We start from the raw sequence: 24,490 nt of genomic DNA, 5'->3' as shown, positions 1-24,490 counted from the left end.
TGTATATCAATAAATCAAAAAACAAAAAACTGAAACAGAAATACAGACACCATCACACAGTTTTGGGAATGTTCACCTAGATAATATTAAAATAAACATTTATAATATAATCAAAATATTGGCACAGCTACACACACACACAATAGCCTACAGTGTTAAATAGTTATTTTACTATTTATTTCTCAGTAATTTTAAATGATTTTTTTAAGTTTTAAGTTTTGTTGATTGTTTTGTTGTATTTTTACAGTTACGGTGATTTCATGTTATTTTGAATTTGACATGTACTTTTTTTTTTTTTTTTTTTTTTTTTTTACAGTGCACAGTCGTCCCTATTTCAATCCTACTTCAATCCTAGTTCTACTCAAATCTAGATCTACAGTCCCCTCCAAAAGTATTGGAACAGCAAGGCAAATTCCCTTGTTTTTGTTGTTCACTGAAGACATTTGGGTTTAAGATCAAAAGATGAGTATGAGACAAGAGTTTAGAATGTCAGCTTTTATTTCCTGGTATTTATGTGTTAAACAACTTAGGATATATCACCATTTGTATTACACCACAGCATTTTAAGATGAGCAAAAGTAAAGGAACATGTGACTGACAGGTGTTTCTTGTTGACCAGGTGTTGCCTTTAAGGTGGTTTGTTCAAACATTAAATAGCTCTGCATGACTAGTCTACTTTTTGGCCTGGGTTGAAACCTATAAAGTATGCATTTCTTGTCTAAGACAATAAACCAACATGAAGACCAGAGAGCTGTCTATGGGAGAAAAGGAACATGTGACTGACAGGTGTTTCTTGTTGACCAGGTGTTGCCTTTAAGGTGGTTTGTTCAAACATTAAATAGCTCTGCATGACTAGTCTACTTTTTGGCCTGGGTTGAAACCTATAAAGTATGCATTTCTTGTTAAAGACAATAAACCAACATGAAGACCAGAGAGCTGTCTATGGGAGAAAAGCAAGACATTTTCAAGCTGAGAAAAGAAGGAAAATCAATCAGAGCCATGGGACAAACATTGGGCATAGCAAGCACAACAATTTGGAATGTCCTGAATAAGAAAGAAACTGATGGTGTACTGAGCAACAGACATTGAACAGGTCGGCCAAGGAAAACAACAGTAGTTGATGACAGAAATATTGGGAGAGCTCTGAAGAAAAAACCCCAAACATCAGTAAGTGACATCACCAACGACCTCCACAGTGCAGGGGTTAAGGTATCACAATCCACTGTTCGAAGAAGACTCCGAGAGCAGAAATATAGAGGCCATACCAAAAGATGGCCAGATTGAAATTTGCAAAGAAGTACAGAGATGAGCCACAAAAGTTCTGGAACACAATCTTATGGAGTGATGAGACCAAGATTAACCTCTACCAAAGTGATGGAAAGCCAAAGTGTAGAGAAAGAAAGGAACTGCTCATGATCCGAAGCATACAAGCTCATCTGTGGAGCATGGTGGAGGTAATGTCATGGCTTGGGCGTGCATGGCCGCTTCTGGAATAGGCTCATTTATATTTATTGATGATGTAACTGATGATGGTAACAGCAGAATGAATCCCGAAGTGTACAGAAACAGATTGTCTGCCAATTCATGGAGAAATGCATCCAAACTAATCGTGAGGAATTTTATCATGCAGCAGGACAATGGCCCAAAGCACACTGCCAACAAAACAAAGGACTTCATCAGGGGAAAATGTGAAAGGTTTTAGACCGGCCAAGTCAATTACCTGACCTTAACCCAACTGAGCATGCATTTCACCTCCTGAAGAGGAGACTGGAGGGAGAAACCCCCCTGAAACTAACAAGAAGTGAAAGAAGCTGTGATAAAAGCCATGGAATAGTATCACAAATGAAGAATACAACATGTTGGTGATGTCGATGGGTCGCAGGCTTGAGGCAGTCATTGCAAGCAAGGGTTGTGCCACCAAATATTAAATGTTATTTACTTTAGGATTATTTGTTCCATTACGTTTGCTCACCTTTAAATGCTGTGGTGTAATACAAACGGTGATATATCCTAAATTGTTTAACACATCTACATGTAAATACCAGGAAATAAAAGCTGACATTCTAAACTCTTGTCTCATACTCATCTTTTGATCTTAAACCCAAATGTCTTTAGTGAACAACAAAAACAAGGGAATTTGCCTTGCTGTTCCAATATTTTTGGAGGGGACTGTAACTTTACTCACTACAAACTTGACTCCCAACCTCTATAGCTGTGGAAGTCTTAGTTCCAAATAAGAGCTTTACAGAATATGCAGTTTGCAGTTTATCACAAATATTATAAAATATTTCAGGCATTCATAGTCAGGCAACAGAGCATGTTAATTACAAGAGATGATGAAAAACCAGCAATATCGCCTAATCACATATGATGAGGTGATATTTTACCTCTTTGCTGGTGTCCTGGAAAATGAGGACCTGTGCTTCCCCTTCCTTCTCTGTGTGTGTATGTGGTGTGTCAGTCAGTGGCATCATCTTCTGCTCTAAGTGCTGACTCACAGGGCACAGAGAACACCAGACCTACCTGATGATCATGCCACCAATCTATCCATTGGACACTCTTTCTCTCTCTCTCTCTCTCTCTCTCTCTCTCTCACTCTCTCTCTCTCTCTATCTATCTCCCTCTCGCTCTAGGACCAATTAAAGCCTGTTTACAACTGCAACAAATTGATGATATCTTTTTAGAAATCTTCCCTGACCAAAGTTAGTTTAGATCATTTAGATTTAGATATTGAGATGATGACTGGGTGATCCTGACAGGCAGCAGATGAAAGAAAAAGGTTATGCAAAGAAAAAAGAAAAAAGATAAATGATAATAACACTGAGACTAGGAGAACATAAAACTGGACTGTCTTAATATTAGGGGTTGCTACGGGTTAGTCACATGACCTGCCTGTTGCTATGCCATCAAGTACAGAGAGACATAAATAGAGGCTTTCGCTGAGAGAGTAAGTCGAATAACACTGATGACATAGTCGACCCAAATAACTAACACTCATAGCTTCACAGTTGTACAATGGAGAGAAAAAAAATAAAAAAGACAAATAAAAAAATCAAAGGGAGACAAAAGGAGGTCACAAAAAAAATGCAGACTGAGTCACCTGGTTCTTTCAGGATTTAAGAGGAATATAATTGATTTGTGCAATTCATTTATGACTATGGGATAATTAATTAACATAAGGAAATATTTTGTATGTAGTGCTGTGATTCCTAAATGCTGTAACTGACTGATCTGACTGATTATGTAATGATCTGCCACTTCCTTGCATTGGCCAAACTTGCTCTCCTTTCCCTAGTACGTACAGTCAATGTATTTTCCCAGAGATGAGGGTGGCTCCATCTTGCGAATCTAGAGTCAGAGTCCATGCAGTATGGTCCAAGTGTGGCCATTATCAATGACTCGACTACACTTCCGCCAGACTCAGTCATAAAACTCGCAATACACAGCCTGAAAGCAGAGTTACAGATTTACTGTGAATTTAAAGCTAGGGGACTAGGGATTGATTGGCTTAAAGAAGATGGCTAATAGATTCTTGTATAGGAATAGTGAATGAAGGAGAGTTCAGTGGTTTTGACAGCATCTGTAAGTGGATGAGATGATGTAACAGAGCATCAGCAATGGTTCATGTTTTCATGCGAAGGGACAGATCTTATATGAATTTTTGCCAAGCGTAATTTGGTCTTTCAAGACTGAACCAAACTTAAAAAATTGAACTATACCAATACCAGGTGGGTGTTCCATTTTATTTTTGATTTGAAAGCATCCCATAATTTCTGCACATTCATGTGGCCAATACACAGTTCTACTCTATCGTGAAGGGATTCTACTCAATTCTACTGTGGAGGTCACTTAACAGTTGATTGATTGATTTTCATAAAAGCAGTTTAAGATGACTTTTGTTTTGTTGGAAGAGGAGAGGAATAATGTTGGAAGTAACCATTAGTAAGATGGGTAGGTTGGAGCCTATCTGGGAATTATATGGCCAGCAGCAGTTCTCAGATAGACCTGGGCAGCCACACAATGGTTGAACGGGTGCCAAGAAAAGATTTCTCACACCAATTTCTATTACACCATCATCAGTAACCTGTACCATTGATACAAGGAAAGTTGGGTTCATGAACTCATGGTGCCAAACAAATTCTGAGCCTACCATCTGTGCAACTCAGCAGACATCAAGCTTCATCAGATCAGGCTATGCAGTTCTCTGGCTGATCCCACGTGATCAGGAGTTCCAGTTACTCAAACCAGCAACTCTGGCACTAATGATTAGTCACTGAGATGTTTCTTTTCATTCCACTGCTGATGCTTAATTAGTTGATTGCAAAATTGTGTGAAATGTATAGATGTAAACTGCTCACCAAGAGGGTGTTTAAACCTGACAAGGAGTCACATCAGCCCAGCTTTCGTTTAGTTTCATTAAAGCTGCTGCATTAGACGTACATCTTACAAACCCTGTTATTGTGAATATCCAAGATGACAACGGAGATATTTTCAATCTAAAAATGCCTAAAACCAGATAAATAGGGATGCATTAGTTAACTGCACCTATTGTTACACTGCACAGTTAATTTAATCCACACAGCTATACATTTAGATATCAGTTTCATAATTTGCCAGAATGTTTCTATGATTACAGACTATTATAAGGCCATAATGTAGCATTTAAAGATCTTGACAAAACACATCAGGACACAAGAAGTATTCAGACATCTATTTTAGTCACATCACTTCCGTGTAGTTGAAGGTGTTGTCAGATGTCCTCTAAAAGTGTGAAAGTATATCCTCAGGCACAGTGATGCAGCAGGAAGTTGCGGCAGTGCAGAAACCTATCTGGATATTTCTGCATGTGTCTATCAGCTTCTCATTTGCTGATTTCCTGTTTGTCTGCATTACACTGGAAGCAGACAATGCAGCAGTGGCTGTGTCAGCGCTCTGTAGTAACTAACTGTATGTGGAGACCTGAGAAGTGCTCTGAATCACCACAATGGTGACATTTCACTTTGTTGCACCATGCCCTCATTCGCTAAAACATGATCTAAAGTCATCATCTCATAAAGAATAAAAATGCATCCTTCTGTGTGTAAGACACATTGGCAATAATCATCATCATAATCATTGATATTCTATTGATCCCCAGAAATTATGTTCCTACTGTTTGACCCATCCATTTGTTCAGGCAATAGTGTATACAGTTGGAACAGTGAGCTGTAGCCTCAGGTGAGCTGCACCCAGGGAGCAAATTGGGGGTTAGGTGTTTTCCTAGGGCAGCACAGCCATGGAAAAAGCCTGTAGGCAAACCTGGAACCACTACTCCACAGCTCTCCCCAAATCTTTGCTAGTTTAAGACAATGCATGTCTGTAATGAAATACTTTGGCAAGACAGATAACATAGACCAACATTAACCAAAACAAAGAGTTGTCATGGAGATAGTTAAGTTAGTCCACTGAGTAACTGACTGTGAGATTGATTCTGTTCAAAGCAAAACTGATAAAAGCAAGCATTCAAATCATTTATGGGAACAGTCCTCCTCATCTGCAGGTTAATTTTCAATAATTGTGCATGTTAGTAATTAATTTCACTGAAAAAAAAATATTTATGACCAAGGACAACACTAAAAGAGCAGAAATGGTGCTTATGAACTAGTTAGTTAACTTTTATTGTCCCAGAGGGAAATTCCAGCATTGCACATGACATTATCAAAAATAACAAACAGAGTTGATGATGGTGGTTGCTGATACAGGCTGTGGCCGTGCATGCAGAGACAGTTTAGAGGATGACAATGTGACCCAGTGTTATTTCCTGTATCTAAAACTTAAAAATGTTCCCTGAACACCTCACATGCAAGGTATCAGTAGACAGATAGACTAGATAGGCAAGCCAAGCTGACACAAAAACAGAGTAAATTAGGCTTCTAGGAGCCTCAAAAAGCTTAATTTGTCACAAAGTGGCAAAGTCATAATATCTGTGACAAGCAGAACAATACAAAATAAAGGCATAAGATTGCTATAGCTATGGGCACATGAAATCAGCGCAAAGCCTTCTTAATAACAAATAATAAATAAATGCAACTTGTGTTTCCAGGTTGTCATCCAGCCCAGGGTTGTATATGATAAGATGTCTTATAGTGTCATCCTAATATCAGAGATACACCACAAACAGTCTGTGTGTTTTGGTTCAGGCTAGCCTGAACACCAGCCAGTAACAGATGGTGCTGTCGTGGTACAAACAACAGGAGAAGAGGGGAGAGGAACTTCCATGTTTAATGCAGAACACTTTCTGTTCCACACTTCACTTTACAGCTCCTTCATTAAAAATAAACAGCCAATGCTGCTGCTTAAACACTATATGACATTGAATCTCCAGCATCCTTCTGTATCTGGTGCATCAAAGAAGAAGATAAGCCTGTTCTTGTTTTTAACCTTGTCTATGAACTGCTCACAATATCTGACAAACAACTGTCATCCAGTGACATCTAAAAGCCATAACAGCTCTGAGTGTGTGCTTCATTTCCGCTATGGTTCATGCATTGACACATAAGTAGATCACTGTAATGTTTGCCACAATGAAGCTTTTAATGCCCAGAATTACCTGTCGCAGGGACGGCAGCAACATCAAAACATGTTCACAATAAGAAACTACAACGTACAACTACAACACTAGAACACTAGAACAGAGATAGGCATTAAAACCTGGTGCCCAGTACTGTAAGTGCAAGAGAAAGAGTGTACGGGCCAAGTAATTTTTAATAAAAGCTCTCATTCTTTTCAGCTTCACATGTGATAAATAACACAATGCATGGGATAAATGTTTCATGTTGGTCATGAGCTCATGTATGAGTGTAATCATGTGTATGCTCGGGATAAGACTGGATGTACTGTGCATGAGTTAGATAATGTTCCTGGCAGGAAAAGCGTTAAAAACCTCCTTCACTTTTTTGTCATTCTTCTTCAGTACTTTAAATCTCATTTGTCTGTTTCACTTTCGTGATTTCAAAATTCAAACAGCAAACCTGGCAGCGCTTAGCTTCAAGTAGTGAAAATATGTGAGTCTATCGTCATGGGTTCAGTTAACTCTGATGGGCTGCTCATGAATGTAGGTTGAGACACTACTCATGGCTCTGCCTTTTATCACACCCCACTCTCTGCTTCCTGTGGCTCTGCTGCTGTCTCAGACCTCATGTTCTTTCTCTATTGCTTTCACACTTTCACTGTCTTCTTCTAGCTCAATCTGTTTGGAGTGGACACAAAGCATTATCTCTCTTAATTGCCACAGCCAGCCAAGAAAACACAGACACATGCTTGGATGATATTCATAACACAGAAATAGGGATGGTTGAACATTTTCTATGGCAAGTACTGATACAATAAAGGAATTCTAGTGCCACTAACAACAGTACTTAAGATTCTCAGCTATCCATGTCATGGTATAGGTAGTGGCAGATTGGTCGTTGCAAATGTGTTTCATCAATAAAAACTAATTTAAGAGTCTAACCAGACATCTGATGCCACTTCCATAGCTGGACAGTTTGCCATATTTATTGCTGCAGAACCATTATGGTCAGAGCGAAATAACCAAACAAATATACAGACTCACAGAGACGCTGCTCATACCGAGTACAGCTGAAACTATTTGTCAGTTACATTACATATGAACAGAGACGCAAGATATTAAGTAAAAACATGCTTTCAGCATTTTCACATTTGAGCTTTCAATCAATATGTTATAGTTATACTTATAATAAATTAGATATCTCTGGATGTTGCCATGTTGGTTGTAATAAAAATAGCTATTTGGAGACATCACCTTGGGCTCTCAGAGATCACAATTCGTTTTACAATTTTTGACTTACCTGTTCATCACTTATCTCTATAAATAGGCAAATAAACTGATAAACAATAAGCATAATCACACAAATGTGCAGCACAAATATGGAAATAAAAAAACAGCCGTTCCACACAAACACACACCGTAAACATGATCAAATAGGGACAAGAGCAAATACACATAAAAGGTCTTCTACAACAAACATGTGTTTAAAATATATTCTAATGCACATACACATGCTCTCTCACAGACACATGCTGTGGCTGGTAGTTTGAGTGAATGGAGGCTTAACACATGTTCATATTCAGCATATCCTGCCGGCACAGTGGGAGCGACAGTGCAGACTCAAACTAATCCCCCCAAGATCAGAAAAAAAAGAAGACAGCTAACAGCAGGAGGAGAGGAGAGGAGAGGAGAGGAGAGGAGAGGAGAGGAGAGGAGAGGAGAGGAGAGGAGAGGAGAGGAGAGGAAAACAGACCAGGAATGTGGGGCTGTGCCAAGCAGACAGCAATCTAGTACTGCCCACTGTTCGCACACACATACAAACCTTCTAGTATGTGTGATGAGAGAAAAAGACAATCTCACAGCTTATAACCTGAAGCAGAATAAACCCTCCTGCATGTTTGTATTACAATAAATCTGTGTGTGGCAAGACTATTGCTGTGGTATATTAGAAAATACAGATTAACACACACACACAATATGCACAAGTAAATCATATACTTTAAAAATATTTCGAATATGTCACATGCTGTATACACATATATAAATATATATATTATATATATATATATATAAAGACAAGCTCCATATTGCTGAAGCTAAATGGAGACAGGGAGACAACTGTGAGACAGCATGATAGCTGGCAAGGACAACGGAAACATCATGGAAAAACACAACAGCCTCCTCCGATGAATGAACACATTCTAAACAACAGCAGGGCATCACACCGGTCACAAAGACGGCACGTTGACAGATTGTCACCGTTTACCTTTTAGTGCGTCGAAACATGTTGCTAGCAGCACAGGCTGTGTTGGCTGATGAACATGAGAGCAGCTGAGCCTCCACATATACGCACAAAAATAAAACACCCGCACACACACACAAACACACACAGACACTGAGCAGTCAAGAAGCTGCGATTACGCTCCACGGTGGCATCTCAGCTTCCTCTGGCCAGTTAAACATACACGACCACTCTCTGTGATGTCTCGCAGTGACTCTGTACACGTGCCTTCAGGAGTGTGCGTGAGAGTGAGAGACTAGAGAGGTTTGGGAATGTCATCTGTGTTAAAGATGGACAATGCAAGAATTAAAGTGAGAAGAGGATAAAGGGGCAGAGGGGATGAGGGAGGGGTGGGGGCACAAAGAGACCAAGGACAGGAGAGGGAGGGAAGGGAGGGTTCGTTAGAATTATATGCAGTATGAATGGGAGAGAGAGAGAGAAAAAGAGCATGTAGAAAAAAGCAAGCGAGAATGCAAGAAAGAATCAGAGCCAATCATAGGTGAAGAGATGAGTGAGCAATAAAACAAAGACTGATGTGAATGACAGAGACAGAGAGGAGGGAAAATGCAAGGTGTTTTTCATGTGGGTGTTATTATGGTTATACTGTTAATGATAAGGAAGTGAACAGTCACATCCTTTAATTTACTTCAACAAATCCCATTATAACAAAGGCAAACAATGAACTGACAAAATCTGATTTACTAATATATTACCGAGTTGTTAAAAGAAACTGTAATGTGTATCTGTGATCAGTTTCCAAAGGAACAAGTGTGCTCGGAGTGCAATAGTCAGTGGGGGAAAAATGGAAAAGCACTGAGAGGCAGACAAACACAATACGGATTTTGAGATTTTCGTGGGATGTATTAACAATGAAAAGAAATATACAGTCAATCTATGTCAGCCTTTACAATGCACACAAAAACACACAGAATATTGTTCCTAGGATGTGAATGGTCCATGGTCTAACATTAGTTTTGGCGATTGCAGGTGCTGCTCGGCAATACCCAGCCAAGAGACATGTCATTTCCCGTGTACGCATGTGTGTACGTGTGTGTGCATATGTGTGCGCCCTTCCACCTTCCTTTTCAAACAAACCCATCAAATGTTAAGCTGACGTGGAGTGACAGTTGCACAGTAGTGCTGAGGGGAGTAATTCAATAATGGATGCCATCTCTAATGTGGGAGTCTGGATGGATAAAATATACATGGGCGAGAAGAGACGGGGAGGGGGTTAGAAGGTAGGTGATATCACTGAAACACAGTGGGGGGCCACAGACAGAGGTGGGTGGCATGATATCATGTATCTAATAGAAGAGTTTTCTGAAGCGTATTTTTGGGATATCAGTCTTTGCCATCCTTGAGTCTACTACAAACACGGACTCGTTAAACCTGTAGTTCCACACACAGGAGAGAGAGTATGAAGAATAACCTGACAGCAGCATCAAGCAGGAGGCATTTAGTGAGGGCAGAGAGCTGACTATAAACCTCCAGCTCAAGTTTCTCCTTCATGTCATTCTGTGACATCTGCCACCGTGCCACATGGGTCAGAGGTCATGCACAAAGCACACATGATGACAGATGACAGTAGGTGGGGACACACATTCAAAACCCACAGAGCACACACAAAAGCATGCAGCCAAATCGAGTGTAGCAGCAAACTGGATAAAGATGCACATTACTGTATAAGCTAGGAACTGACTACTGTTGGCAGACTGTGCCCCAGAGTAAGTAAGATGTATACAGAATACTAAGAAGATGAGGACACCAATAAAAATAAAGTGAAAAAAAAAAAAAAACTCAGCTCTACACAGGGAATTAAAAGTATGCATCATATTAACAAAAGGTGGTGACTGCCAGCACTGTCTCTGCAACAATAACAGTTTACATGATAAACTGACAGAGTTAGGCAATTCATATTCTGCTCACACAGAACAAAACTGGGCAAAAAACATGAGGAGGATGAGTATGGCTATGGACTACAGCAATTTCAGAAAAGGACTTCAAAACTTGAAATGGTAACAACAAAGATTTGTGGCAGAAAATTGCACCTCTCTCCATTTTCAAAGACATTTTCAAACCTGATTTGTGGAGTGCTTTCTACACCATTAGCAAGTGGCAAAAACACTGGCAGGAAAATCTCTCAAACTAAAGTCATGTCACTGTTTGATTGTACTGGTTTTACGTTTTGTTGATTAACCTTGTTTTCAAGACAGATACAAAAGATAAAAATAGGGAAAAGGACAAGAGTGAAGGGAAGATATAAAAATATTGTGCAGGGGAGAGAAAGAGAAGACTTAATTTCAGCACCATGGACAGGGACTCCCATATGGTTTAGCTGCTAGAAATGTTATAGTTATAAGACTTTTCTTACACATGTACCACAAATAAAAATCAGTTTTGCCAAACCTCTATGCATCATTCCCTCCCACTCACTCCAAAAATGGCACCAAAATGATTCTAACCCTCAGGCATCACTAGGGACATTTTTGTCCATTTGGCCAAATTTTTCCTCTCCACTTGGCTTGGAAAAAAAACGTGAAAAATGAACACAGCCAAGTGACGGCTGTGTTAATTTTTCACGTTTTTTTTGTTTGTTATATTTTTTGCAAAAAACAACAGTGACTTTAAGTAATCAAAATGGCATTTAAATTGTTAAAATCCTCAAAATGATTGAATTTTGGTGATTGGTTTAAGAGATTTTTATGCAGAAAAAAAATCTGAAAAGAATTATAGTCAGTCAAGTTATTATAGCAGTTTTTTGTCATGGACACTTTTGTCCGCTAATGTCACAAGTGGGTAGTAAATTAAACAGATGCCTGAGGGCTAATTTAGTCTCAGGATGTAATCTATCCCTTTGGAGAAGCTGACTGTATCAAGCTCAATGTCAGCGAGAAATCATTCATGTTTTGTGAAGCTGCCAAAGAAGACACTAAGATGTTGACACTAAGAATAATTTTCCATTAATCATTTCATTCTAGGGCAACATTAGAGCAAAGGTGAGGCATAGAAGGGTTTTCTCCTAAACTAGTAATGGTTTCCACAATGTCATCTACAACATAACACTTCAAACTACAGCTTATAGTTAGAGGTCTGTGAGGTGAACAGTAACAATGACTGCATTAACTGAAGAATACTCAGCTTTTTATGGATCATGGATGTACAAATCTATTTCAAACTTAGGAAAACTTAAAAATACAACAACTCTCGTGTAGGTCCTCTCAGGTACAGATTCATGGTTTTCACAATGATCATCTGACAACAACTCTTTAAACTGATTTCTGCCGTCAGGACGTTAGGGTGGTACTCAATTAGAGTAGCTTTGTTCTATTCACATTTTAAATAAATTCTGTTTATCTCATGCTGACTCATGTTATTTTGGCCCTGTCTAAAAGGGAACACAATAGCTCTTTAAGGACCCACTCCACCCAACTTCACTTTCTTCTGATTGGTAGGCTCAAATCCATCCGCACGTGCTTATGCCAAGCAGCAGTTCCTCAAATGGCCACTTAAGATGTGAGTCAATACCTATAGATCTCTATGTTAAATGATAAACATAAATAATTTACTTACTTAGTACAAAAAACTATTTTAGTCTCTACAGCTAAATTCTCCATTCATGAACACACAGGTGTAGGAGAACATTTTATTTCTCCCCTGACCCACCAGGAGGGATCACTTTTGTCGGACAGTCCATGATGGACAGGACTGTCAGTTTCCTTTGCAGATTTCTGAGGCCATAAAACAAGTTTTTAAGCACATTCCCGTGCCAACGAACACGGATTTAATACTTTTCACCAACAGACACCAGTTAAGAACGACCAGACTTCTCGGCGCCTGGACCACCTGGAGATAAAGATCGTAAATAAATTAAGAACTGCACGATCTCTCTCTGACTAGAACTACAAACTACTAAATGTACACTTGTAACCAAAATTGCAGTGTTTAATCTACACTCAGCTCGTGATATGTGTCAATTTACAGTTTTGTTAGTCTTTCTAACTTGAAATTTGACAACGTTAGATGAAAGTATCTTTAATCTTAAGTCTCTAGCATGGAGCCATATTGTATCCAGAGGTTAGTTCAAGAAATGTCTTTGGAATGTAATTTTAACAAATTAATACTGTTACAGCGTTTTAATACATCTGTATTCTAGAAAGCAAGACTGGTCAGCCTAGCCCAAATATGATCTACCTTTCCTTCTTCTTGATATTAGTTAGCATTGCTTACTATTATTAATGAATTATATGAATTAGGATATGGAGGAAAGTAGTAGAAATGAATAAATGTTTCTGATAACATGTTTTCATGCCGACATGATGTTTCATTCATTGAAAGTGTTTGATTTCATGTCTCTCTATCAACATAATTCTGAGTTTGACACTGTGAGAAGTACAAACGTTAGTTAATAGTCTCTTATGACAGCACTGATATGTAAATCATCAAAAGGCGCGAAAAAACTGTTTCGCAACAAAAGGACACACCCTGGAGAGACTGATGATAACTTTTAGTTCTTTTTCAGTTGTTATTCGGTCTTAGTTTAGTGATCTTCTCTCTTAGTTCTTGCTCACTTCTTTTTAGAGCTCAAATCTTTTCTTAGTTCATTTTGTCTTTGTGATACTTTTTACTTCTAACTCAAAGTTTTTGTCGCCCGCCAGTTGGCATGTTTAACTTCTTCTATTTTTGAATTGTTCTCGCCACATTTAATGCACGACTTTTTCAAAGTACAAGCTGAATTTTATTTTAACTTTCAAGACAGTCAAGCATTAATAATATTTTTAAAGATATTTTGGACTGGCCGTTGGAAGTATTTTTCAATTCCATCATTGACAACCGAGTTGTGCACTTTGTCTACATAATGCCGAGGAAGACTCCAGCTGTAACCGACTGTAACTGAGGTCTGCTAAGATCTGCATGACTGTCCATCAATCTGCCCTCAACGCTTCGGTACCACTGGTTTCTCCAACGATACCGCTGTGGAAGATCGAGCTCCAGCGTTTGGTCCCCAATCCAGTTGTGCAGAGCGGCATCCAAGGAGTTTCCATAAGTAGACTATCACCTTCATATTTGAGTTGATGATTGTGTTATAATTAAAGAAATCTTAAACATTCTGAATAATTAATTTAAGAAGTTAGGTTCGGTTTGCGTTCTCATTTACATTCATACTTTTTCCACTTTCATTAAACTTATTTATCTCGGTATTCTCATAATTTTCCACTACTCTATTATATTATTCATCATATTATTTATTATTCACTATTCACATTTGTAAAAAAGAAAAAAAAAAACATTATTTCACTTAAGTTGTTGTCAGAAGGTCCTTGTGAGCTGGAAACAGATGATCCCTGTACTGAGAGCTGACGCATCAGATATGATGAGATTGATTATCTACTAATAATTAATATTCATCGAATATTAATTGATTAATTCTTACAAAATACAGCATACTCTGTAGGGGGTGCCCCCTTTCGACAAAAGCAGTTATTACACTTAATTGTTTAATAACTTAATTCCCCTACACAGAGATGATTTTTTAAAGAATACTGGAGGACACCTCTGTTTGGTAAATATTACTCTCATTATCTGCTTATATGTGGTTATTTACATGCTGGGGTACATTAATCGCCTATAATAATGCTCAAAAAGAATATACAGAATATGTGATGAATTATGTACCCATACTGATAAATAAGACAGTAGTCTCACTAAACATTTGCAGTGTGGGTGATGTCAGCCCAGCACAAAAAAAGAACAAACTGTTGGAAACCAAGTGTTCAGAGTGGTCTGAAACCTGCGCTTTTGGTTTCTTTTACATAGTGTGTGTTTACCTCATTATTTGAGACTTCAGGAATGTTTGTGTTGAAAGAGCTAAATTCCCTTTAAAATAGGCCTAGACTACTTAATGAGTGTAATACTAACACAGTTAGATTAAGGTTAATGAAACAAACACTTTCAGTCATGATAGGAATATTGATGGGCAGTGTAGAAAATTAATTTTCTGACACCTAACTTCCAACATTCACAAAGGGTACTGAGGTCACACCGTAGCTCTTGTGCTGCTGAAAAAAAAACAAGTCAAAAACTTGGAGGATGGCAAGTCTTGAAAAAAAATATCCTCTTCTGTCTATGTCAGTCAGCTTGGAAAACAGCTTGGTTTCATATTGAGACCTTGTTTTAATATTAATATTTCGTGAGATCCCTAAATGTCAAGTCAACAACCTCCAGGTGCTGTTCATATAATTTCTTGACTTTACCTGTAAGGCCTTTACAAAAAAAAACTACCTCAGTTGTTTTGAGAAAGTTGTACCCACACACTACACACAGACCCCATACAAAAAAGAACAGAAATCTACTCAGAAAAAATATAAATTTGTATAAAGTTGACCTTACCTGCTACTTTTTCGGGGCAGAGGTAGATCCTTCTGGGGAGAAAGGCAAAACAAGGGAGCGAAGGAGGGAGAGAGCAGACAGATGAGACAGGTTAGATGAGTTTCTGTTTCTATAATGTCTCATTACAGTATAAACACTGTAAACAGAGTGTCAATCAAGACTGAAACAGATTGAACTAATCTAACTGACATAATTGCTTAATGAAGACAAGCCATTTCTGAATTTATTTTTGCAGAAAGGATTTCATTGGTAATATCTTTTCCATTTTCATCACCTCATACATTTCATTGCTGATTTTATTCCTTCCTGTAAAAGACTTTGTTATTACGAGGCAAATACACAGTTTGCATATAAATTAATTTAAATAAAGGTCAAACTGATACACTGTTTGTGCGGAGCCATCATGGATTTCTATTGTTACATAGGAAATTAATAATTTTTACCATTTGGTCACAGAGGATTGTGGCTATAATTTAGACATGAGAAATTGGCTGTGTTTATATGGATGGACACTAGTTTCTAATAATGGGAATAATGGGAATAATAACCCAAGCAGAGTGAAGATGTCGGTGCACACTGAATCGTTTCAGTGATGTGGGCAGGACAGTCGAAAAAGTCTAATCATGTTTAGCGTATTTATATAGAGCAGATTGACTGGTTCTTCCATTATATTTCTGACAGATTTTTCATTCCAAGGAAGGCAAAACCACTTCACACATGTCAAAAATAATTACATATAATGGTTTTGTTGCAATCTCTTATCCAAATAATATTATTCACTGACAAAATACTGCACATGTAAACACAGCCAGCCTTGAACAAAAATTATGAACAGTAAATTATAACAGGGCAATGTTGTCATTTCCAGGTTTGCTTCATGTTGATATGGTTGTCTATGTAATTTTTTGTCTATGTCTGACGTGAATGAGAAACAGTTTGAAAGCTGATCCCTCCTAAGTGCTCAGAGGCCTCAGGGCTTCAGGAACTAGCAGGTTGAGTGGAGTCAAAGCCAATTCTGTTGCCGCTATATTTATGACACTGAGAAACAACATTAAGGACTCTGATGTGATTAGGATCTACTAGGATGAATCTGTATGCTGCTTGTTGCCCATCTATTCCTAATTTAAAACCATTTAACATTCAGTTTGGGTCAGATCAGGTTGCATTCATTTTCTGTTGTCAGCCTGTTCGGACCCACTAACTGGGCTATTTTCTTCTGCTCAGTGGTTCTAAAAATATATCATCATTTGAGGTTTTTCACTCAAAAAAGGTTTAATGACACAGAGCCATGTCGCTGAATGGAATGAATTGTGACTGACAATAATACACAAGACAGGAGAGGAAAACAGGCAAAAATCAGGGACTGCATAAGCCATTCCAGTGAAGGTTTTGAACTTGAAATTTCTTTCCCTCAGTCTATCACATTCCCTGTAAAAGTAAACAGGCATTACAGAAACCCAAAGGAAGACCAGCTGATGTAACATAACTTGACAGTTGGAGCCCTCATCTCCAGTCTCAAAACAAGCAACCAAACTCACCCAATATATGGCTAATGGATAAAAGTCCAACACCTGTGCCCACTCGCTGTCTGTCCAATAGACAGCTACTGAATAGTGTTGCATGTTACTGGTCACTGCAGTATTTCTCCTGGGGAGGTATTCAAAACTGTTCCTGTGCTCACAAAAAAAGCCTTTAAATGTAAACACTTAGACCTTTAAAAATTATAAGTGTGGACCTTCAAGCATAGAAAGATAAAGGATATGACGGTATAAAGGTGCTCTCTAGTTGACAGCAAGATTCATTTCTATATTCTATTCCCAGGATGGCAAGGAGGATTTTAATATGAAAAAATGATACATTCCCAGGCCAATCGTCATCTGAGATTTCAGGTTCTGTCCGAAAGTATCAGGAAGTTGCTTAGATTAGTGTGTAACATGAATATGGTTTACAGAAGACTACTGATCTGAAAAGATAATCTGCAAATAAACCTATGATGACACTAATAAACATCTGAAACACTAATCTCGTGCCACATCTCACCTAGGGGGCTCGCAACATTTATAAAGGATAATCCTTCATGCATCCATAAAGAGTGCAATCTCACAATAAATCATGCAGCAAACTGATTTAACCCATTATCACTCAATGATCTGAATATAAAAACTGTCATTTGACATTAAAGTCTGTCTAGGTCTAACAAAGATAAAAACTTCATAGTTTAAACTATATATACCATTTTCAGATGCAGCAGTAATAGCTCCTTATTTAAGGAGTGTGAATACAGCAAAACTGTTGGTTAACCACAATGTGCAGTATAATTTTCATGAACAAACAAAATTCATCTTCCTTTAGTATCGTCTATTGTAAAAAGAGTGAATGTGGATAATTAGTGGAAGATAATTACCGATTACATAAATTGTTTTAAGTAGTTTTAAAATGTTGTGATGGAGTCAGGAATTTGCAATTCTCAATAATTTTTCAAACTTTTTAACTATGCAATGCTAATTGCTAGTGTTGTTACTGTTGGTAATATATATTATTATTCATCCCTAAAACCCATTTCCTGTCTCGATAATTGTATCTGCCAATGGAATGAGGCCTCGTTACACCTCAATATCCACATACATTAAAAAACAAGGTACAGACACACTGCATCAACACAGAAAGTTGTGATTACACAGGCAGATACTCCTGTTTATGTATAGTATACTAAAGTTGTGTCATTGCTAAGGCTGGGACACAACGAGCAGTGAGCATCTGTGGCCCTAGGTTTTGGGTGTGTCCTGCATTATGTTGAATCAGTAGCAGAATGCACCCGCGACAGAGATCCCTCTAATGGGCTATTAAGTGGAGGTGATGAACAAAAACAAAATAGTTCAAATAAACTGTAGACCAACTAATCAGATTAAAGAGAATCCACATATACAGCAGTACAGACACTGTATGGAAGCCAGACCAACTTTCTCATCCACAAATGTTTGGTTGTAGAAAACTAGTCTGGAGTTGCTTAACTGATTATACTTTGACAAAGAACAATGAATACTGGAACATTCAAATCATTTGGATGGGCTTTGTGCAATGTCGTCATTCACGTCATCTGAGGATTTGTTTACTGTTGTATCTGTATCAGTTGAAATATGCCCCAAAATGAAATCCAGAAACAATGTTAGCAGACTCATATTCTCATAAGGTATAGCTTGGCCACACCAGGCTAGTCTAGACACAGATTCACAGTATCCTGTGCCTTGTACAGTTAAAACAAATGAAATATATTGAAAAAGTTTGCCTAAGACGTAAAGGCAGTTAGTCATATTGTTTTTCTACAACTTTTTAGAGTCCATATTTACCCAAGGACAAAGCAAACCAAATAAAAGAAACATGTTAATATGCTGCTGCTCTGAGGAGAGTCATGAGGCTTCTGTTCTGCTTCTGCTGCCAAAACTGACAGCTAATTGCAAGGCAAATGTCACACAGTGTATTTTTCAGCTTAATAGTCTATCAGTTGTACTTAAAAGCTTTGAATTCAAAAGGTCTTTCCACAAAGGTGTGAAATAATGTGATAATATGAGGGTCATACACCTCTTTTTTCCTTTTTTTGTTACACAGGAAAGACTTCTGAAACTTTAAGAACAGTTTTGTCTTATTTTCATTCTTTTCTCCTTTTCTTTTGTGCATTCACAAGTTTCTCAATTGATAATTCAAGCCACGTTAAACTATTTCACATATTTGAAGAGCTTCCCAAATATATCCTGGCCCAGATCTGTTGCTTTGATGTACACTTTGCTCTGTTTTTTTTTCTAAATCTTCCCTTTCTTAGTAATACTGACATCAGAAGGCTGTGGTGAAGCAGAACAAAGAATTGGGCATGGCAGTGAGTGACAGGACTTGGCAAAGAGAGCTGGATCTTTTGCAGTGATCACACTCTTATCCCTTGTGCTTAGCATATTGGAAATTGGCACGCTGCCCAGAACAAAATATTGGACAAATTATGCTAGTGTGTGTCAGTGGAGTACTCCATACTCCTACATCAGAGAGGGATGAGGCATGACTTGTGTTATGAGCATATGGGTTAAGTGCAAGTATACTCCAAGTAACTTTTTAGGATGACACAATAATCTCTGAGGTGAAAACAAGTCATATCAATGACACGCTCCTACCCACAGCAAAACAAATGAAATGGACTGGTGGCACATATCACAGTGACACTGAAGCTGATCTATTTTCTATTTTAATTTATATAGAATAACGGGCCCTGTTTCATAATATGGAGGAATAAAAGTGCCACAATTAAATGAATAAATACACCATTAAATAACTACTTAAATGTGTCATTAATGAATTAAAATTGGTATTGAATATATAAATGTGTCAAAATGTGTCAAAAAAAAACATATATAATTATTTCACCATTTAATCAGTTATTTCGTGGTCCTGTGTTGCAGTGCATCATTAATTTATTTTATCTGTCAAACTCACCCATCAAAGTCAGTGGGCGGATACCTAATATCGAGTTTGATAGATAAAATGAATTCATGAAGCACTGCAACACAGGACCATGAAATAACTAATTAAATAGTGAAATAATTATATATGTTTTTTACACAAATTAATAGGTACTTTAATGAATTAATGACACATTTAATGACACATTTATATATTAAATACCAATTTTAATTCATTAATGACACATTTAATAAAACATTTATGTATTTAATTCCAATTTTAATTAATTAATGACACATTTAATAAAACATTTATGTATTTCATTCCAATTTTAATTCATTAATGACACATTTAAGTAGTTATTTAATGGTGTATTTATTTATTTAATTGTGGCACTTTATTCCTCCATTAGGAAACCGATATTCTGTGATTGATTAAAATGTTTTTGGATGTGTACAGATGATAGAGAATTGTCAGTAATGGACAATGGAAATGTGCTTATTTAACTCCAAACTCTCAGACAGGATATTTTCTTTTGCACATAATGCCCCCTCCTTCTATTCCCCTTATAGGCTTAAACTATATTATTATCTGATTAATTCTCAAACATCAATGACAAACTTTGAAGTCTACTGTCAACCAAGAAGCTAACAGGCGCTATACATATTTCATTCACGGTCTCACAGTTTTTGTTTTCTTAACTAAATTACGAAAGTCTGAATTTTGTTCATTAAACACCATTTTCAAACAGCTGTGTTAAAAGTGAAATGATATGTTAAAAAGCTAAATTAATGGAAAAATGCTTTTTGATAGAATCTGATAATACTCACTTACAAGTTCAAGCAATGGTTTTGACACTCGGCTAACCTCTACATCAGTTTAATCCCTAATCAGTTTGCTGTCTACACTTAATGACCAATGAAGTAATCATTTGAATAAAACATATCATACATGTTTGCACGTGAAAGTAGATCCAAGTGGTAAAGGGATCCCAATATTTTAGTAGCCACTTAAATGGGGTGTACCATAGCCCACAGCTGCTGTCTACGTCTAATCTATGCAGACCCCACCCCTCCTCCTGGCCTCAGGCCCTTTCAGATCGCCCTGCTGCCGGTGGTTGGTCTTCCTCCCTGAGGGCACACAGGGCTGTTAGGCCACCATTAGTCCTGCTAATGGGCCCAACAACTGCACCACATCCTCAGCATTTAGACCTCCTCTTTCTGAGATATGGGTATCGACCACTTCAATGGAAATCGAGAGAAGGGGCAGGGGTGGGAGTCAATTTGATATGTACATAGAAGCACGAATGTTAAGCACATACACAAGGAACAAGCAGGATGTTTTGTGAAGTCACAGTGTGAAAGGATGCACAACCCTATTAAAATGCACTCAATGTCTAACTAGTGCAGTTTCTCTCCATGATCCCCCAAGTGCATGTTTATTTTCATGTCTGTTTTCCTGATTTTTACTGAGATACCTCCCTGTGTGTGTGTGTGTTTACAGCTCTATATTCACATCAGATTTTCTCCTGCCAGAATGGCCTGCTCTCCACTTTCTATTGACAGTTTCGATATTATGGATGAAATTCAGATACAATTACACTCTGAGACTACTGAGCTCAGCACACTGACTGCATGCATCTAATATAATTCTTCTTCAAACTTACTAGCATGAAGCTGTCACTAAACTGTGCCTGATTTGATTCTGACAAGCTGTGGTGAGCAATGGCAAAAAATCCACACTACACAAAGCATTTACTTCTGTAGTATACAAGACCTGTCTCTTAGTGTGAGGAGTTACATAATTGTAAAACCACAATTTTAAACATCACCAAAGATTCATTCCCTTCATCTCCTTAAAAGTGAAGATTTGCTGCTTTTATATCTTGTCTATATTTTAAATTTAGACACTTGGATTTTTGCTATCATCATTTTGGATGGTAGGTAGTATTGATTGGCATGCTCCAGTATTTTTTGTGACGGTGTTAAACAGTGACTAATAATTCTATCTAAACAGGCCAAGCACAAAATAGCTGTTATTTGCTGTCAGATTTGAAGCATATAATATATTAATCCATTAATAATATTAATCTGAAACAACTAAAAAAATATATATATATATCCAATGACTGTAAATGTTAAGGCTTCAAGGAATCTTATTGGACACATTTGTACCAGTCCCTTTAAATTTGTTGACCAAAACAAAATAAACACAGACAATAATCAGCACACTAAACTATTTTTATAACTGTTAATTGGAGTTGAGAATATTTTATGGCACATAATCCACCTTCCCCATGATTCCCCTGTGAACGTCTACATGCATCATCAACATGCATTTTAAGAAGATATATTCAACACAGGCATAGCAGGGGTATAGGTAGCAAATATCCTTGTATTTCTTAGAACATGTTGTCAAGACTAACTCCACAGGCAAGCCGTTATCATTACATCCTTAATTTGGTATGCTAATCTGACTAGTTTTACAGTGGGAGCACATCGTCTTTAGGAGACAAAGCTAGGCTAAGCTAAGGCTAAGTCTCTATCAACCGAGCAACAATGTCTGCACAGGACACAGGATCTACACTTTCTATTTAAAAATAATATAAAGGATATCTTGGTAAAATGTGCAACCAAGAACTTTTACTGTGAATTAATTCACAAGGTCTCAGACTGGCAGACAGTGACCCTGATATGGAGCGTTCCCTGCTTTGCTTGATTAGTTTCACACACCCACCGCACATGGAAAGCCTCAGAGAAAGCTTTACCAGTGGTTTGACATTTCAATCATAATGTAAAACAACTGTGCAAAATCTACATCATACAAATGTAACTGAGTAATCTCCTCCACCTACTTATTTTCCTTTAAGCACACCGCACTGAAAATAGGGCTGATTATTATACACTTAAAAAAAACATGAACGTCTGAGTGGATTAGTGCACAGGGGACAGTGCTGCAAATGAGAGCAGGATGGCTTTTATCAGTGTGAGAGATTATTATTTGTCAGGTATTAGTTTGCCAAATTAACCAAACATCCTGCATCCAACTTCCCTGTTAAAAGGCTAAAATTTTACATCATACATATTGTGCAAAACCTGAAGACAACTTTCAGACACTATCAGGAATAGAAACGTATTTAAAGAGATAATTGTTAAATTAAATTAATTAAGGGTTGTGTCCATTCCTTTAAATTCCACCATAGCCTACAGCCTGCTTAACCTGCAGCTTTAGTTTCAAGTATAAAAAGGGGACAGACATTTTATATTTTCTGATGAATGCCTGGTTAGAGGTTAAAAGGCTCTCACCTGCAGCCTCCGTCTTCGGATGATCCCAGAATCATCCATGACGCCCTGGTGTCCGGGCTCCCACCTGTCTTGTGGTTTCCAGGTGACCGGGCGAGACGAGGGCCCACTCTCGCGTGGTTTTGAGCGAACCAGGACGATTTGACAATTTAACACGGAACCCAAGTGATTTGCGGAGGTTTGGATGCTTTTAACATAATTTAACAAGCAAAATCAGATGGTATTCGCTAATTTTCTGTAGCCAATGGTTCTGTTAGAGTCAGTGTGAAAAATAACAGCATAACACTTATCTTGATCTCGCGTTGCGACCACAAACCTACATTCAGGGTCGTCCAAATTATCATAGTGCCACCAGTTTGCTCGATCCCAACCCAACATCCCATGCTGACAGACGCTGACAGAGACCACTGACTAGGCTGCTCTGTGGTGGGAACTGCTGAATAAGCGAGAAGCTACACGATGGGATCATTGTGCTATACATGCACTGAAGTCCAGCTGAGAGATAGAGAAGAAACCTCCCGAAGAGCTCAGACTGTCTGACCATAGGTTATCGCACCGCTGATGAGATAAAGCCAGCAAGTTTGCAAACATCTTTACTCTCAGAGACCCAGTGAGTAGTCTATACTGCTTGCAGCTTAACGCACCAGTAGCAGTCCAAGTAAATTAGCCCAACTACCGCCATCATTTGAAATGCTTCTGTTGCAATGATCAGAAATCCTCCTACGTGTTACAGTAGTCCGCTAGTAGCAAAACCAGAAACGGCGACGTCTGTGTGCTGAGACAGCACCGGTGCATGCATGTACACTGAGTTCACTGGGTGCACATTGCACATGAAACGACAAATTTCGGGTAGAAGAGACATCCTCACGCTGTCGCTGTATATGTGCAATGTATAAAAAGGCACGAACAATGAAAATCTGCGGAGACTCTATAGCCTACATCCGTCCGGTGAAAGGTCCAAACATCGCTAGTGATAGCAGGTCGATAACTTCTCGTTTTCGTCCTCTGGGACTCAGACCTGTGCGTTGAAGTAAAGGATGCGTTCCCTCTGTTCTTGGGTGTAACGCCGCTTTTGTCGTGGAAAAAAACAGATCTGTGGTTGCTACACAGGCTTCGCTTCATCCTCGGCTCCCACCACCCACTTACTACTACCAAATGACGTTTAACCCGTTAGCGACTGGAGGTTGTGAACAAGATCGTGGATGTACGAGTTGTGTATCTCATTGTGGTCTTTTGAACTGATTTTAATGTGTGATCTGTAGAGAGTAGTGCCGTCCTCAAAAGATTATGAAAGTATGATTTTCGATTGACAGTGTCACGGGATCCTACAAAATAGATCAGATAAGATCCCCCGTCCGCCCAGCCCCCCATAGTAAAATACGGAATTCTGTATAAACCTTTATACACGTGCTGAGAAAATAAATTAAAAATGTCTTTGTTCCGACAGCACATAGGCAGCACCAACAGTACAGTTCGCACAGTTTTTGTCTATGCAAAAACAACCAACTTACATTTTGGCAATACAAA

At 38.2% G+C, this 24,490-nt stretch overlaps 1 protein-coding gene across 3 annotated transcripts in view; it reads right to left on the bottom strand.

Annotated features, from left to right (window-relative positions):
- mast1a (microtubule associated serine/threonine kinase 1a) overlaps positions 1-24,221 on the bottom strand; it is an 81,686-nt gene extending 57,465 nt beyond the window's left edge. Inside the window, exons 1-2 of one of the 3 annotated variants that reach the window (XM_047578811.1) lie at positions 22,967-24,221; positions 15,219-15,250 (exon numbers count right to left, since the gene is read on the bottom strand). In XM_047578811.1, the coding sequence (XP_047434767.1) occupies positions 15,219-15,250; positions 22,967-23,005 (71 nt within the window). In that variant the 5' untranslated portion in view covers positions 23,006-24,221. Of the gene's footprint in view, positions 1-8,816; positions 9,066-15,218; positions 15,251-22,966 lie in introns of those variants that run through there. The other 2 variants (XM_047578813.1, XM_047578814.1) reach the window with 2 other exon arrangements.
- Positions 24,222-24,490: the final 269 nt, after the last annotated feature.

Source organism: Mugil cephalus, chromosome 2 (assembly GCF_022458985.1).
Source record: "Mugil cephalus isolate CIBA_MC_2020 chromosome 2, CIBA_Mcephalus_1.1, whole genome shotgun sequence".
Taxonomy (NCBI): Eukaryota; Metazoa; Chordata; class Actinopteri; order Mugiliformes; family Mugilidae; genus Mugil; species Mugil cephalus.
The sequence above is the reverse complement of the archived record's forward strand: the minus strand, read 5'-3'. Positions and strand labels throughout refer to the sequence as shown.